At 41.3% G+C, this 14,344-nt stretch overlaps 1 protein-coding gene across 3 annotated transcripts in view; it reads right to left on the bottom strand.

Annotated features, from left to right (window-relative positions):
• LOC122670775 (phosphatidylinositol 4-kinase alpha 1-like) overlaps positions 1 to 9,370 on the bottom strand; it is a 90,373-nt gene extending 81,003 nt beyond the window's left edge. For 2 of the 3 annotated variants that reach the window (XM_043867756.1, XM_043867758.1), the window contains exons 1-3: positions 8,232 to 9,370; positions 7,762 to 8,103; positions 7,503 to 7,664 (exon numbers count right to left, since the gene is read on the bottom strand). In XM_043867756.1, the coding sequence (XP_043723691.1) occupies positions 7,503 to 7,664; positions 7,762 to 8,103; positions 8,232 to 9,236 (1,509 nt within the window). In that variant the 5' untranslated portion in view covers positions 9,237 to 9,370. The remainder of the gene's footprint in view (positions 1 to 7,502; positions 7,665 to 7,761; positions 8,104 to 8,231) is intronic. The other variant, XM_043867757.1, reaches the window with a different exon arrangement.
• Between the last annotated feature and the right edge of the window lie 4,974 nt (positions 9,371 to 14,344).

The raw sequence follows: 14,344 nt of genomic DNA, 5'->3' as shown, positions 1-14,344 counted from the left end.
ATGGGTGTGGTCGAAATTTACAATTTGAACGACAGTTTTGAGAAGGCTATGGATGCTGAAGATCTACTCAAAGCTACCCCACGATGGTTCACTCCACAATAAGGTGATGGTAAGAGGCCCTATGTCCCTAATCGACCTAGTGGATTCCCTATCCGAACTCCACAAACTACAGAGGATAAGGGTAAGGCTCCTCTAGTTATTCAGCCTTCTACCAAGTTCTACCATTGTAATGGAGTGGGTCATTATGCGAAATTCTGCCCACAACAAGGGAAAACAAACTCAGTGATTACAGCCATTGAGTCCAATCCGGGAGATGCTGGTGTGTGAACCACAGCTAAGTGATGTGTGGGCTGTTAATGCTGCCCTTGAAGGAGAGGACTGCGAAGACACCCTAAATGATAATGATGATATTTATGAGGTTAATGTAGTGACACGTATTCTGATTGCTGAATCCAAAGGAGAAGATTGGCATCGACATTGCATCTTCTACACACTAATGTCTAGTGGACCATCAACAACACAAGTGATCGTAGACAGCGGAAATTGTGTTAATGTGGCTTCTCACGCTTTTGTCATAGAAGGAAAGGTTAAGGCTGAACCGCATCCACAACCCTACAAGGTATCTCTACTCAATAGTGATACTTTAGAAGTTAATCAGCGATGTTCAGTGCTTCTTAAGATTTCAGATTACGAGGAAAATGTATGGTGTGATATCATTCCCATAATTTTGACTAATGTGTTACTTGGGAAGCCATGGATGTACGACAACAACGTGATGGTTGGAGGTAGACTTCAAAGAAAAACCACTCTTATATGGTATCTCTAAGGACCTTAAAGCTACCCTCTTACAAATATCTGGGTTTTCCCTTGGTTTCCTTCCAGTAAAGTACCTGGGCCTCCCCCTTATCCTCTCTCGGTTTACTGCTCACCATTGCACCCCAATGCTTCAAAAGGCTCTAGTTGTGGAAAGGTAAGCTCCTTTCCTATGCGGGGCGTCTTGAACTGATCATACAGTCCTCCAAGCAACGTATATTTATTGGTCAGGCATATTTGGAATTCCACAAATCGGTCATCTCCAAGTAGGAAGCACTCATTGTTCTTTCCTCTGGAAGGGTTTTGAAACTTCTAGATTTCTTCACCCTGCCTCCTGAGCCTCAGTTTGTCTCCCCAAAGCTGAGGATGGTTTGGTATTGGAATATGTAATCCAGAATACCGTGGGGGTATTCTGGTCCTTTTGGGGTTAGTTTATTTATTATGTTATTAGGTACAATCGGCTATGTGGATTTTAGTCCCACATCGCCTATTTCAGTCCCTTTGTAACTTTCCCCTCTATTATAAAAAGAGGGGCTTACCTATCAATGAATCTAAGTCATTCCGTTCTCTCAATAGTCTTCTTCCATCTTCTCTTCTCTCTTTTCTCCTCTCTGAAGTTACTGGTTAGGGTTTTCTACATTTGGGTATCAAACGTATCGAAGATACCAATGCAATTGGTATTATCAAGTTGATTTGGAAGATTGCCTCTACAAAAAAGAGCATCTGGGTGGAATTGGTCTACAAAGGATATCTTAGAAAAGACTCTGTTTGGACTATCCCTATCCCCTCATATGCCTCTTGGGTTTGGAGAAAATTTTTTAAGCTCGAGCCTCTTGCGCTTAGTTCCACAATCTCCTTGATCGATGATGGCAAGGTACTAAAACTCCGAACTCGATCCCAACTCGACCCTGAGTAAAACCGAGATCTCGGTCGAGTTGGTGCATTTTTTTTTTTTCAACTCAAACCTCAACTCGGTGGGTTTTAGACCTAGTTTGGGTCTGAAACTTGGTATTCAGCCTATTTTAGGCCATTTAAACACAATGGCATTATCAGATTTTGCAAAAACAAAATCCAAATAGGAGTTTTACTTCGGACCTTAAATTGGTAGGCGACGACGTACCAAAGTACCCTACTCTACACATAATTTAGTAATAGAAAGCAAGCAAAACATTCAATTAATAGCTAAACAACTTAAATAAGCATTTGAAATGTTAAAATGATACATCAAACTATTTAACAATATTACAAGTTACAACTATCATCACATAAACTGAGTTTGAATCAAGTATTTAGTCCCCAATAGTGCCACATAGTCTTCCCATGACATAGTGTTGTTGCACTGTTGCATATAGTGCTCCACAGCAAGCATATAAGAGTTGTCATCAGCATATGTCAAGTCCCCAATCCTAGGGTATAGTTGTTGCCATGAGCATAGTTCGAGAACTTGCGAGATCTCGCCGAGATCTCGGCGAGTTTCTTGGTTTTTTGAGCAACCGAGACTAGTTGGCATACGAGTTGCAAAAGTGCAACAACTCGACCGAGATCTCGACCCAAACTCCTTTATATGAGTGCCAGATCTCGAGATCTTGGTGGGAAATCTTAGTATACAGACACCTATCTATGCAAACCTTGGTATACAGACACTTATTTAGGCCAGGAACAAAAACAGACACTTCTTTATGCCTAATATCATTTAAGTAAATGTTTTTGTATTTGTATTTCATTTACTTAAGATATTATTCATAAATAGCAAATACCCCCTATTTCAATCCAATAAAAATAGTTAAAAAATCAAATTCCAAAAGGAAAAAAAGTCAACCCCCTAGTTCAAGAACAAAAACTGGATTTTCGGCGGTAGGCAAGGTTTTAAGTCTCTTAACGTATCCGGCGATACTAGCCGATACGTATCTTATTTTTAGGTCACCGATACGATACCTAAAAAAAATATCAACTGTATAGGGTCGATACTTGAACCAATATGGTTGATACTGATGGATACACTTGATACATCTCTTATAAACTATATTTTACATATTACTTATTTATAGTGTTTTATGCTTCAAAATTGTATTTTGCATGTATCCTAAACATTTCCATGTGTATCTTGCGTCTCTTCAATACGATACGATACGTCTCTTAAAATCACCCTTCTGATATGACACCCGATACCGATACTTTAAACCTTGGCGGTAGGTGCAATTTTCAACTTTCTAATGCTGGGGTTTTTCTCAAATCTAAAAATTCCATAAATCTTAATATGGTAAAACATTGCTAAAAACCAAAAGCGCTGTAAAATATTCATTTGTTTTGATGTCCAAGAAAATATTTTCATTCAGAGCGATTTGACAGCATTCGTGCACACCAAATTAAGTTTAACCGGTACATAACTCATATTTGGACTTTGTTTTTGCAAAATCTGATAGTGTCAGTGTTTAAATGGCCTAAAATAGGCTGAATACCAAGTTTCAGACCCAAACTAAGTCTAAAACCCACCGAGTTGAGGCTTTGAGTCGGAAAAAAAAAATGCACCAACTCGGCGAGATCTCGCTGAGATCTCGATTCGACTCGGTTTTTCAAGGGACCGAGTTAGTACCGAGTTCCGAGTTTTAGTACCTTGGCCATGAGGCATGAGACGGTTGCCATGAGGCGTGAGATCCACTGCTACTGTCATCTTAAGTCATGTATGGGTGTGGCTGGTTTGGGACTGGGAATTTGGGCCCAAAACCTGACCCAATGCTTTGATTGTCGAACTCAAGTGTTGGCTGCCCAAATTGACCATAGCCAATATATTCGAAACTTGTGCTCTCCTGGCCATAATCATTGTCAGCTGAATCAACTCTCCTGCAGGTTACAACTTGAAATCTAGAGGTAAAATGAGTTACAGCCTTCAAATGGGGAACAAAATAGCTTTTGGACAGAACTCGATCGAGAAATATCGAGTCCTGTCAAGTTAGATGACTTTTAAAGAAGTAGATGGATCGAGATCTGAGTCAACCCGAGATCTCGACCGAGAAAATGCAATTTAAGAACTCGTATACCAACTCGAGTCGACCTCCCAAAAAACCGAGATCTCGTGAGTACTCGAACTATGGATGATGGTGCCTCTACTAGTTTTTGGTTAGACAACCGGTACCCTGCTGGTGTCCTCCATTTAGTGGACGACAGAATTTTCTACTTTGTTTGATTGGATCCATGTAGCCAACCCCATTAGTTGGGATAAGGCTGAGTTTGTTGTTGTTGTTATTGTAGAATTATCTACAATCTGGGTTCAGACAAATTGGCCATGGTCTCTCATATCATTAGGGGGCCTTCCTGGGATCCCTTATTCCCTCCCCCCTTGATCGCATTTGGGCTGCCCTCCCAAATATCCACAGGTCCCTCTCTTGGAAGGGGTGATAGGGTCTCTTGGAAAGCTTCCCAGTCTGGCTTATTCAGTTTGAAGTCCGCATGGAATCTCATCAGAACCTATGGTGAAGTTGTCATCTAGCACAATGTTGTTTAGTTCCCAAGTTGTGTCCCTCGACACAGCTTCACCCTCTGGCATGCGCTTCGCGGACCCACGCAGGTTTTTCTTATTAGTAGGCACATTCATGTGTCTCCTTAGTGCATCCTTTCCTAGAATGGGCTTGAAGACATGGACCACTTGTTCTTCAAATGCCCATTCTCATCGAAGATCTGGTCATGGCCCCTCAATCGTTGTTGGCCGGCCCATCAGCGAATCCTTCCTTTCCATAGAGAACGGACTTGAGTTGATATGACTTTTGGAGGCTCCTCCTATTGTGATCGAGTGGGTAAACTGGCCCTTAGTGCTGCTATTCATCATATTTGGCTCGAACGCAACCTTAGAAGATGGACCTCCAACTCCAAATCCTTTCATCAGATTTGGGATTCCATCTCCTTTGACATCAGAAGCAGGCTATCGGCTGTCCCTTTACGCTTTATTAACTCCTCCAGAAATAGACACATAGTTTCTTCTTGGAATATTCTCCTTTGAGGGCTGTATTTTTTCCATTTGTGAGTTGTAATTTGTTTTCTTCTTTGCTCTTTTCCTTTGTTGGAGCTTTCTTTCTGTATCCCCCTTGGGGCTATCTCTCTTTGGTTAATGAATTTTTATTCACCCAAAAAAAAATCCCTTAATATAAACAAAACCAGAGCCCAGCTCAGTCCCAATGTACCTTCCAGTCTCAAAAGATTGCTCTTTGATCATTTCCTAATTCACTTTTCTAACAGTTTGTATTCATATTTTGGTGTGCCTTTTGTTAGAGGTGAACTGCACAAGTCTCACTGCCAAGAGCTCATCCTTTGAGTTAAGTCCTGGTTGTCTACTTGGAAGTCTAAATTCCTTAATTTTGCTTGTATACAAACCCTTATCCAATCCACCTTGTTTGGTCTCCCCTTACATTCCATGTCTTGCTTTATGCTTCCAGCCTCAATCCTTAAATGTTTGGATTCCTATAATCGCTCCTTTTTCTGTTGAATGGTGAGAAAAGTTTGGTACCGATAGTAAGTTGGAAAACCATATTTAAATCCAAGAAATCTGGGGGTTTGAGTATTAAGATTTCATCTCATATGAATCAAGCCTTGCCCCTCTAAGAAGGCTTGGGAGCTTCCCAACCCGAATCAATTCCTCTAGAGTAGGTTGATGAAGACTACATATTTTCCCACTTGTTCATCCTTTCAAGGGATAGTAAGTTGGAAAACCATATGTAAATCCAAGAAATCTGGGGGTTTGAGTATTAAGATTTCATCTCATATGAATCAAGCCTTGTCCCTCTTAGAAGGCCTGGGAGCTTCTCAACCCGAATCAATCCCTCTAGAGTAGGTTGATGAAGACTAAATATTTTCCAAATTGTTCATCTTTTCAAGCAACCAGTAAGTCCAACTTGTCCTGGAGTTGGAAATCAGTGTTATTTGGTCGGGATCTGCTTATTAAGGGATTGTCCATCAGAGTTGGGCATGGGCGGTCTATCAATCTTTGGGTTGACCATTGGATTCCTGGATTTATACCACTTGCAGTTTCATATCCTCTTCCTCCTCATGCAACATCTACTGTGGCAGATTTTATTGACTCATCTCTCAAGTGTTGGAAATCTTCTATGATTAGACATTGGTGGCCTCCAGATTATGCGGAGAGCATTCTTTCTATCTCGATTCCTATCTCTCCATGCGATGACTCTTATAGTCTTGTGTTTGGTTTCCTTCAGCTAAAGATCTCTTTATGGTCTCATCTGCTTATCGGCTTGCTTTACCTGAACCAGATATGGTGGTTAACCCAATCTGGATTCTGGTAGAAGATTTGGCACATCCCCATTGCCCCTAAAGCTCACTCCTTTACTTGGAAACTTTTGCTGGATAAGACTCCACTACCTTCTCTCCTTAATCTAAGGGGATTCAACCTCATTGATCAATGTCCATTCTGTCACACATCTCCGATGATGGAGGAGGACCACCTATTCCTTACATGTCGCTTTTCTCAGGAAGTTTCGAACCTTGCAGGTTTTGGTTTTATTAACACTTCTTATAGCTCCATTTCAACATGGATTTCAAACATCCTCACAGTCCACTTACATCACCAAGCCAAGGATTGGTTTAATGCTTTAATGACTAGAGTTCTTTGACATATTTGGCCGAAATATTTGGAAGTTATTCGCCAATCCAATGCTCATCCTCCATCTACATTAGCTTTTCTATGCAAACGTTTGCCAAGGAGTTCTGTAAAGAATCATCAACTTATTATATCTATTGACCATTGTTCATTCATTGGATTCCTCTGCCACCTAATGTAGTTAAGTTAATATCGAAGGGTCTTGTATCGGATGTCCAGGTCCGGCAGGAATTGAAGGCGTGTTCCATGACTTTGACGGGAGATTTCTGTTGGGATTTTCTATCTTCATTGGTTCCACATTCGATATGGTTGCAGAATCTCTTGCTGTCAGACACGCATTGCAGATTGCTATTAACAGAGGTTTCTATCACCAGCAAAACAAAAGTGATAACCTCCTCATTATCAATTTGCGTAAAGAAGTCAGTTCTGATGCTCCCAGGAGTACTCAGCATACAATACAAGATTGCTACGTCCTTGCTAATCACCTCCAACATGTCTCTTTTCATTATAATTTGAGACAAGGAAATGCTGTAGCAGATGCTTTAGCTGTTCATAGCACTCTCTCTAGGAATTCAGAGTTTTGGACTTCTTCTTCCCCTCCCCCCCCCCCCCCCTTTTTGCATCACCACCTTTTGGCTGATATTTCCTTCCCTCATTTTGTAAGGCATTTGCCTGTTTCTCGTTTTAATCCATAAATTATCTTTCCATAAAAAAAAAAGGATCAGAGTAACTCAATCTCAAACAAACATTGTCCCAACAATGGTACTTGTAAACAGCTTGTGACATCAATAGTGTAATAAAGGTAAGCATACAGTTTTCGCAATATTCCTTTGAATCCAAACTTAAAAGTTATAAACAAGAAAGATAGCATTATATCGATGCCAACATTAACTGGCCATGGAGAAATGCCTTTGCCTGCATGACATTTGAAATTGAAGCACAGAGATTAGACAGTATTATTCAAGAAAGAAAATGACTGAATTTAACCCACGGCACCTCTTAAGGTTGATAATCAGCATTTTCTTCATACAGATGTCGAAAGTAAAAAGAAGTATTATAAGGACAGGAAATATTAGAGACTAGCCTGCTCCTCGTAATCATTTCGTTCACGAATGCATGAAGCTAATCCCATCATAAAAGTGTCCATTGGAGCCCGGTCCTTGCTCCAACCAAATTCTATTATCTCACAGATTGTATTTGTGATACTCTCAAACATGGCTCCCTGACTGTTTCCCCATGTATCAGCCTGTACATGAAGCGCAGTATAAATGACATTACAGTATCTTACCAACTCACACCCTGAGGTCTGGCAACAAACTTGAGTCTTGGAAAAGCAGATGTACCTGAGCGCATGTTGTCAGCACAAGAGGCTTCAAACGAATAAACAGAACTCTTAACAGCTGACCCCCACGAGTGACAGCAATCTGTGCGACACCTTTAAGCAAGGAGCTGAACAGCTCTTCACAGATTCTCAGCTTCCTCCACACAGAGAATAAACAAGCTTCCGCAACATCGGTGAGCAATGTCAGTGCCTCGAGCAACAATCTCTTTGAGGATTTCCCATCCGAATCAAGGGATGCAAGAGTTTTTACATGTAATTGGGCTGCAACTCGGATAACCGATAACTTTGTATCAATTCTAGCTTTTAGTTGGGCCCCCTGTTCTGTCCAGTCACGCTTCCTTATCTGATCAGTTACCAACCATGAAAATAACTCAAGTTTGGGAAGAAAGTCCAATTTCTCTCCACCGGAAGCGAAGGGATAACTAAAATATGAGCAATAAAACAGACAGACAAATTGAAAATGAGTTTTACCTTGATAAAAGCCAGTGAAGATTGGAGCTGCTTCTTCGAAACCATCTTGACCAGGTCCAAATGCACGTCATTGAGATGGACTTTATCTACAATGTGCCACAGCAACCTGAAGGCGATCTCTTGTTTTTCCAAGCTCTCCACAGACTCCTCTTCCAAAAAGGCAATTTGCTGCCTCAACATGGCCGCGCCTCCTGCTCCTCCGCCATCATTGTACCCAAAATTCATACCAAGCTGATCGACACTGCGCCTCCAGGCACTGGTGCCGCCATTCACAGCCGTAACCCTCGAGGACGCAATAGTTATATCATCTGCAACCCTCAAAACCGTGCTACTCGACGACCCAGAGGCATTGCTCACTTCATTGCCCGGGCTGGTACTCTCATTCGGTTGCAAGTGGTGCGTAACAAGCGGCGAGCTCTGCGATGATGATGTTTCTGAGTTTGAAAGTGCCGCCTCCCTGGGCGTAATAGGAGCAGCAACAGAGAACTGCTCCAAAAGACAAGAAACCAGCTTCTCGGCATCAGCAGGTAAAATTGGCGGGCAATTGTGCGACACAGCATTCAAGAATACCCTAGATATTCCCGCCTCGTCATTGGCGATAGCAGCAGCACTGATAACGATCCCTCCCATAAATTCAGCGACATCCTTGGCGAAATCAGGGGATAACTCCGCCGCCTTGGCAACATAACCGAGGAAATTAGAGTAAAAGGCAGAGATGGAATCAATCCCATAAGACTGCGGCCAGAATGATTGACGAAACGAGCCCTGAATCGATTGAAGAAACTCGATGACCTGCGATCTAGGGTGGGTTTCGGTGTGGTTGGGGCATTTAGAAATAAATCTCGCGACCGCAAGAACGGCATTGAGGTGTAGCCGCGTTAACCTATGAGATCCAACGGAGAGAGAACCAGCAGGAGGGCATCTGCCGCAAATCCATTCAATTTTCTCGGCGAACTGTGAGGGATTCTGAGATATTAAGTCGCAGAGCTCTGTCAGTGCTTCCATGGAGAAATGTAGATGCAAAAGGAGAAGAGAAGCCAAACTGGCATTCAAGATTTAAACGGGCGATCGTTTTCCATTCTGCCTTTCCGTTCCCTCCCTTGCTGTTTCATTTCATCTCGTCACCTCGTTGTTTTCTGATTCTTTGCTTTTTTCTTTATTTTTTTCTGAAAAAAATAGAGAGAGAGAGAGAAACTTTTGGGCACGTTTCTCTCTCTCTCTAAAAAACATCCCACAAGACTTTTTTCGACTTCACCCGAGTCAAGGGCAACTCAACCGACTGCTCAGTTTTAACCCCTTTTTTTTAGGGAAATTTATGAAACACCCCCTGAAAATGGGTCGAAACTCAGATCACCCCCTCTACACTAACAGTGTTAGTCTGCTGTTAATTATTGTTGTAAAATGACTATTTTAGCCTTGCACTAAAACTTTAGAATTAAATTTACAATACTACCATTTCCTTCATCTTCAACCTAAAATACCCCACCCTTTCCTTTCTCTCCTCTCTTCTCCCTCGCCGGCCAATAGCGCCCCACCCCTTCTCTGCTCTGCAACTTGCCCGGGAATCCTCCGTTCTCCTCTGGTTTTCGTTCTGTGTAGAGCTTGAAAGAGGGAAGCGAGAGAGGGGGTTTCCATTTCTACAACTTGCCCGAGGCTGGCTGGGCTAGCCCTTCTTATTCTTATGGAAATACTTCTGCTGGAACCTTTGATCCACATCAAAGATATGACTTGAGCTTCTCACTCAAGCTTGGATCAGCATCCCATCGACTTTGCAAAGCATCCCACCTCAGTACCTCACAGTCGCAAAAATATGAATCTCACAGATTGGGGGCATCAAGCCAAATTTACTCAACTCAATCAATCGTGGGGTATGACTTATAGCCTTTCATATAAATAAAGCTGCTTTAATGCTGATTTGCTTTAAAAAAAAAAAAGTGAAGAGAGAGAGGAACGACTAACTGTAGTTTAAAATCAAAGGGAGAGAGCGGAAAAAGGCCTTTTTGATCCATATGTCTGCAAATCGAAGTGGAGCATAGAGGGTATGTCAATGGGACACCTACAAAACCCTCGGAATGTGATTCTCGCGGGTTTTAGTGTTAATATAAACCCTAACATCAACCCGCACAATTGGATTTACCAGAAATGGCGATTCACCGATCCCCTGCAATCATTGCGATTTCTCTCTCTCATTTGGCGGGGATTGAGCAGGTTGGTGATCTGAGCCTCTGAGTCACTAAAATCATCGTTTCCTACGATTTCATTAAAGGGTTTCTTCTTTTTATTTTTTTACATTTTCCCCCTTTTTTTGGGGGGGGGGGGTTGGGTTGGGGTCATACCTAGAATCGGGCAGATCTACAGGAATTTCGATTGATCTCAGTGATTGTTCTCTTCGATTGTTAAATAACAAAGAAAAAAAAAATAAATTTGCAGAAACAAAACTGAGATTGTTCCTAGAAACTGATAAAGAATGGAATTAAAAGTGGCAACCGCAGCAGAGGTAGAAGAAGCAGAGAGTGGAAACGAGGTAGATGGCTTCAAATAGTGAAACGATCCTAAAGAGAATGTCGTCAACGAGAGAGAGCTGAAAACCTAAGCGTCTCCATTGGAAAGGGTAGATTCTGAATCACAATGGCCATGGACGCTTATTAAATTTCTTGAAAACCCCAGGCTTTTTCTCCATTACAGAGATCGAAAGGGGTCTCCTTTGGTTTTCGTATTCTCTGGAGCTTGAAATCGAGAGAGGGAAGAGGCCAGGGATTCTCCTCCGTTCTCCTCTGGTTTTCGTTCTGTGTAGAGCTTGAAAGAGGAAGCCAGAGAGGGGGTATCCATTGGTCGATTGGGTGGTTGTTGATTTCCTGAGTGACGATGAGACGGAGAACAGTTTTGTCGTGCTGGTTCCATGCTATGGTCGTGGCCGGAGAGAGCTGGTGGAGGTCAATAGCCCCAAGAACCAGTTTTTGGGTGCAACTACAAGCGATTTTTGGATTGCGAGGAAGAAGACGACGGCGACTCGTCTACTTGAGATTGAGTTGCAGGTCATGTGAGGAAGAAGATAGATTTTGGGGGTTTTAGATTAAAGGGTAAAATAGTAATTATATACTGGTCAAGGGTAGTTTAGGGTTTTAAATAAATTTAACTATTTGACTTCATCAGTTGACTAACGGTAGGGTGTAATCTGAGTATTGGGCTCTATTACAAGGGGTGATCTGAGTATTTTCAAATTTTAGGGGGTGATCTGAGTTTCGACCCATTTTCAGGGGGTGTTTCATAAAATTTCCCTTTTTTTTATAGGGTTGTTGTTATCCAATTCGAACCTACGACAACTAGGTTGCAATGGAGCCAAGCAACCTGACCATTGCGCTGAGGCCGTCCTCTTTTGACCATTCTTCAAAGTGAAGCTACTGGTTGTACACATGCTTATCATAAGTAAATTCAATCCTTACCAAAAAAAACATGGGATCCAAATGCAATTTTGGGATTGGGACTTTGGGAGCATGGTTTTAATGCATGGTATCAGATCGGGTATCAATCACCTCCAAAGTTGATACGATACCGATATGTATTGGCATGGATCACCTCATATCGAACAAGTTTACGCTTAGTTTTCAAAAAAAAAAAAAAGGTTGCTTGCTTGTTTTACCCCTAGTCCATCCTGTTTCACTAATTCAGTATCTACATGGTCTAAAGGATTGGTGGCTTGCAATATCGATACGGACAATTTGATACCGATAGCTCAAAACATGTTTGGGAGGATACCTCGCAACAAGAAATCGGAGACAGTGATTCCGTGATTGAATAGGACAAGTCAAGTCAAGTCTGGACCTATTTTACAATAAGACAAAATCATGATGATGTAATGATTGATTTACGTGTCTAGCCATCTTTCTCTTCAAAATTTTTTTTTTTTTTTGTTTTACCAAAAAAATCAATTTTTCTAGGGAAAATTATATGAATAGTTACTTTTGGGTTTTCATTTACAAAATTGTCTACTGTATGTTTGAGTTAACAAAAATAGACAAAAACAAGTTAAAGTTTACAAAACTGGACAAAATAGTGTCTCTCCCTCCCTCACTTACTTTTTTAGACATTTTTACCCCTGCCATTGCCTTCTCACCTAGGCATCCTGGGTAATCACAGGGAAGGGAAGGGAGGGGCGGGTTTGGGTAGCAGAGAATGGCAGTGGCGGGGACAGGAGTGGGTTGCAGGGAACAGAGGATGCCTGGGCGAGAAGACAATGGCAGGGTTAAAATGTCTAAAAAAGTAATTTTGGGAGGGAGAGGCACTATTTTGTCCAGTTTTGTAAACCTTAACTTGTTTTTGTCTATTTTTGTTAACTCAAACATAGAGTGGACAGTTTTGTAAATGAAAACCCAAAAGTAGCTAATCATGTAATTTTCCTTCTTTTTTTTATATTCTTGGTTTTTTTTTTATGGTAGGGTTCTTTTCTTGGCTTCCAAACATAGCCTTAATCTCCTAAATCCATCATTGAAGAATGTGGGTTTTGTGGAAATTACAGAATCTATTACCCCAATTTTTTTTTTTATAGAATCTATGATTAGATAATTTCTTTTTAGGCAGAAAGAATGCAGTCCATTCACGCGCCAGACACGTTGCCCATGCGCCCTATCACAGCAGCTCATGAAATGACTGCTGTACCCCTGATCATTTTCGGGGTTCTAGGGGGTCATGTGGCGGTCATTTTACGCACTCCTATGTCAGGACACCAGGGCAGTGTACGCTGCACAACTGGATGGTTTTAATTCCAATGCACCAACTACTCATCTTTCATGAATTTGAAACCTCACATTCCTCATTGTCACAATAACTACTAAATAAACAAATAAATCATAGTACAAGTTTCATGTGTGTATTTTTAATCATTTGATCTTTGTATTATTCAAGTTATTTGAAATGATATTTGAATGATTCATAAGAGTCCAAATGAATGTTAAAATGTGTATATTGTGATGAATCTTGGTGAGTGTTGTTCCATCAAATCTCTTATATTGGATGCACCTAATTTTGTGTCCGAATTCTCTAATAATTGAACATGGAGACACTGATTTACATGATGATGGTCCTAACCAATGGGTGCAATGTAGGCCAAAAGACTACCGAACCACCCAACTTTCACAAAGCTATAGGAAAACAAAATGTGTTCAATATTTTCCATTAGGGCTCCACACTGCTGGCATTACAGATCAAGATAGATTCACCACTGAAATATAGTTGCTCTAGTTGCTAGGCCTCCAACGCAAGCTTTCCAAGCTTTCCAAAGAAAGTTTTTGATTTTTGGCAAGATATTGCAATATCAAATTTTCTTCCACAGACTAGGGGTGGATCCAAATTAGTGCTACAAGTGTGAGATGTGGAAGCTCTTTGATTTTGTCTACTACTCACCATATCGCAAAACAAATGATAAGCCGACTTCACACTAAATTGACTATTCTTGGCCTCTCCCCATTGCAGCATGTCTTCCTTTGGGAACAAGGATAGGGGGATCCGAAGAATAGCTCTATGATCATCAATATGAAAGGTAGATTCGATACGATCAGTGATCCATCTCCTATTTGGTTGATCAATAATATCGGTAACCCAAGTAAGTAGGCCATTTGGGGGCTTTGGGTGCTGCAGTTTAAATCCTAGTGCAGAAGGCACTCAATTGTCATCCCAAAGTTTGATTTGATCTCTAGTTTCCACCTGCCAAATCAAACCAACAATAAGAACTTTGTGCCCTTCAAGTATACTTCGCCACGCCCAAGAGACTTTAAAACCCATAGGAGCATGCATAAAATAAGTGTTGGGATAGCATAATGATTTCACTAATATAGCCCAAGGTGAATCAACTTCCTTAAGTAAGCGCTAGGCCAACGAGGCCTGATTATGCAACTTCGGATCGTGGAACCCCAGCCCACGGGCTATATCCTCTTTATCCATTTAGAAAGTAACATTCTAAATGTGTGGGCATGAAATTCTACGAACTCCTACTAAGATCAACGTCAGTTTGAGATTCTGTAATGAAATCGAGTTTTCCTTAAGCCATGGCAATGGGGAATCCTTTGTCTGCGACTTTTGAATGGATGGGAGAAGATATTGCGCATCAAGAGAAGGGT

The sequence above is a fragment of the Telopea speciosissima genome, chromosome 8 (assembly GCF_018873765.1).
Source record: "Telopea speciosissima isolate NSW1024214 ecotype Mountain lineage chromosome 8, Tspe_v1, whole genome shotgun sequence".
NCBI lineage: Eukaryota > Viridiplantae > Streptophyta > Magnoliopsida > Proteales > Proteaceae > Telopea > Telopea speciosissima.
Note: the sequence above shows the minus strand (reverse complement) of the source record. Positions and strands in the feature narration are given on the sequence as shown.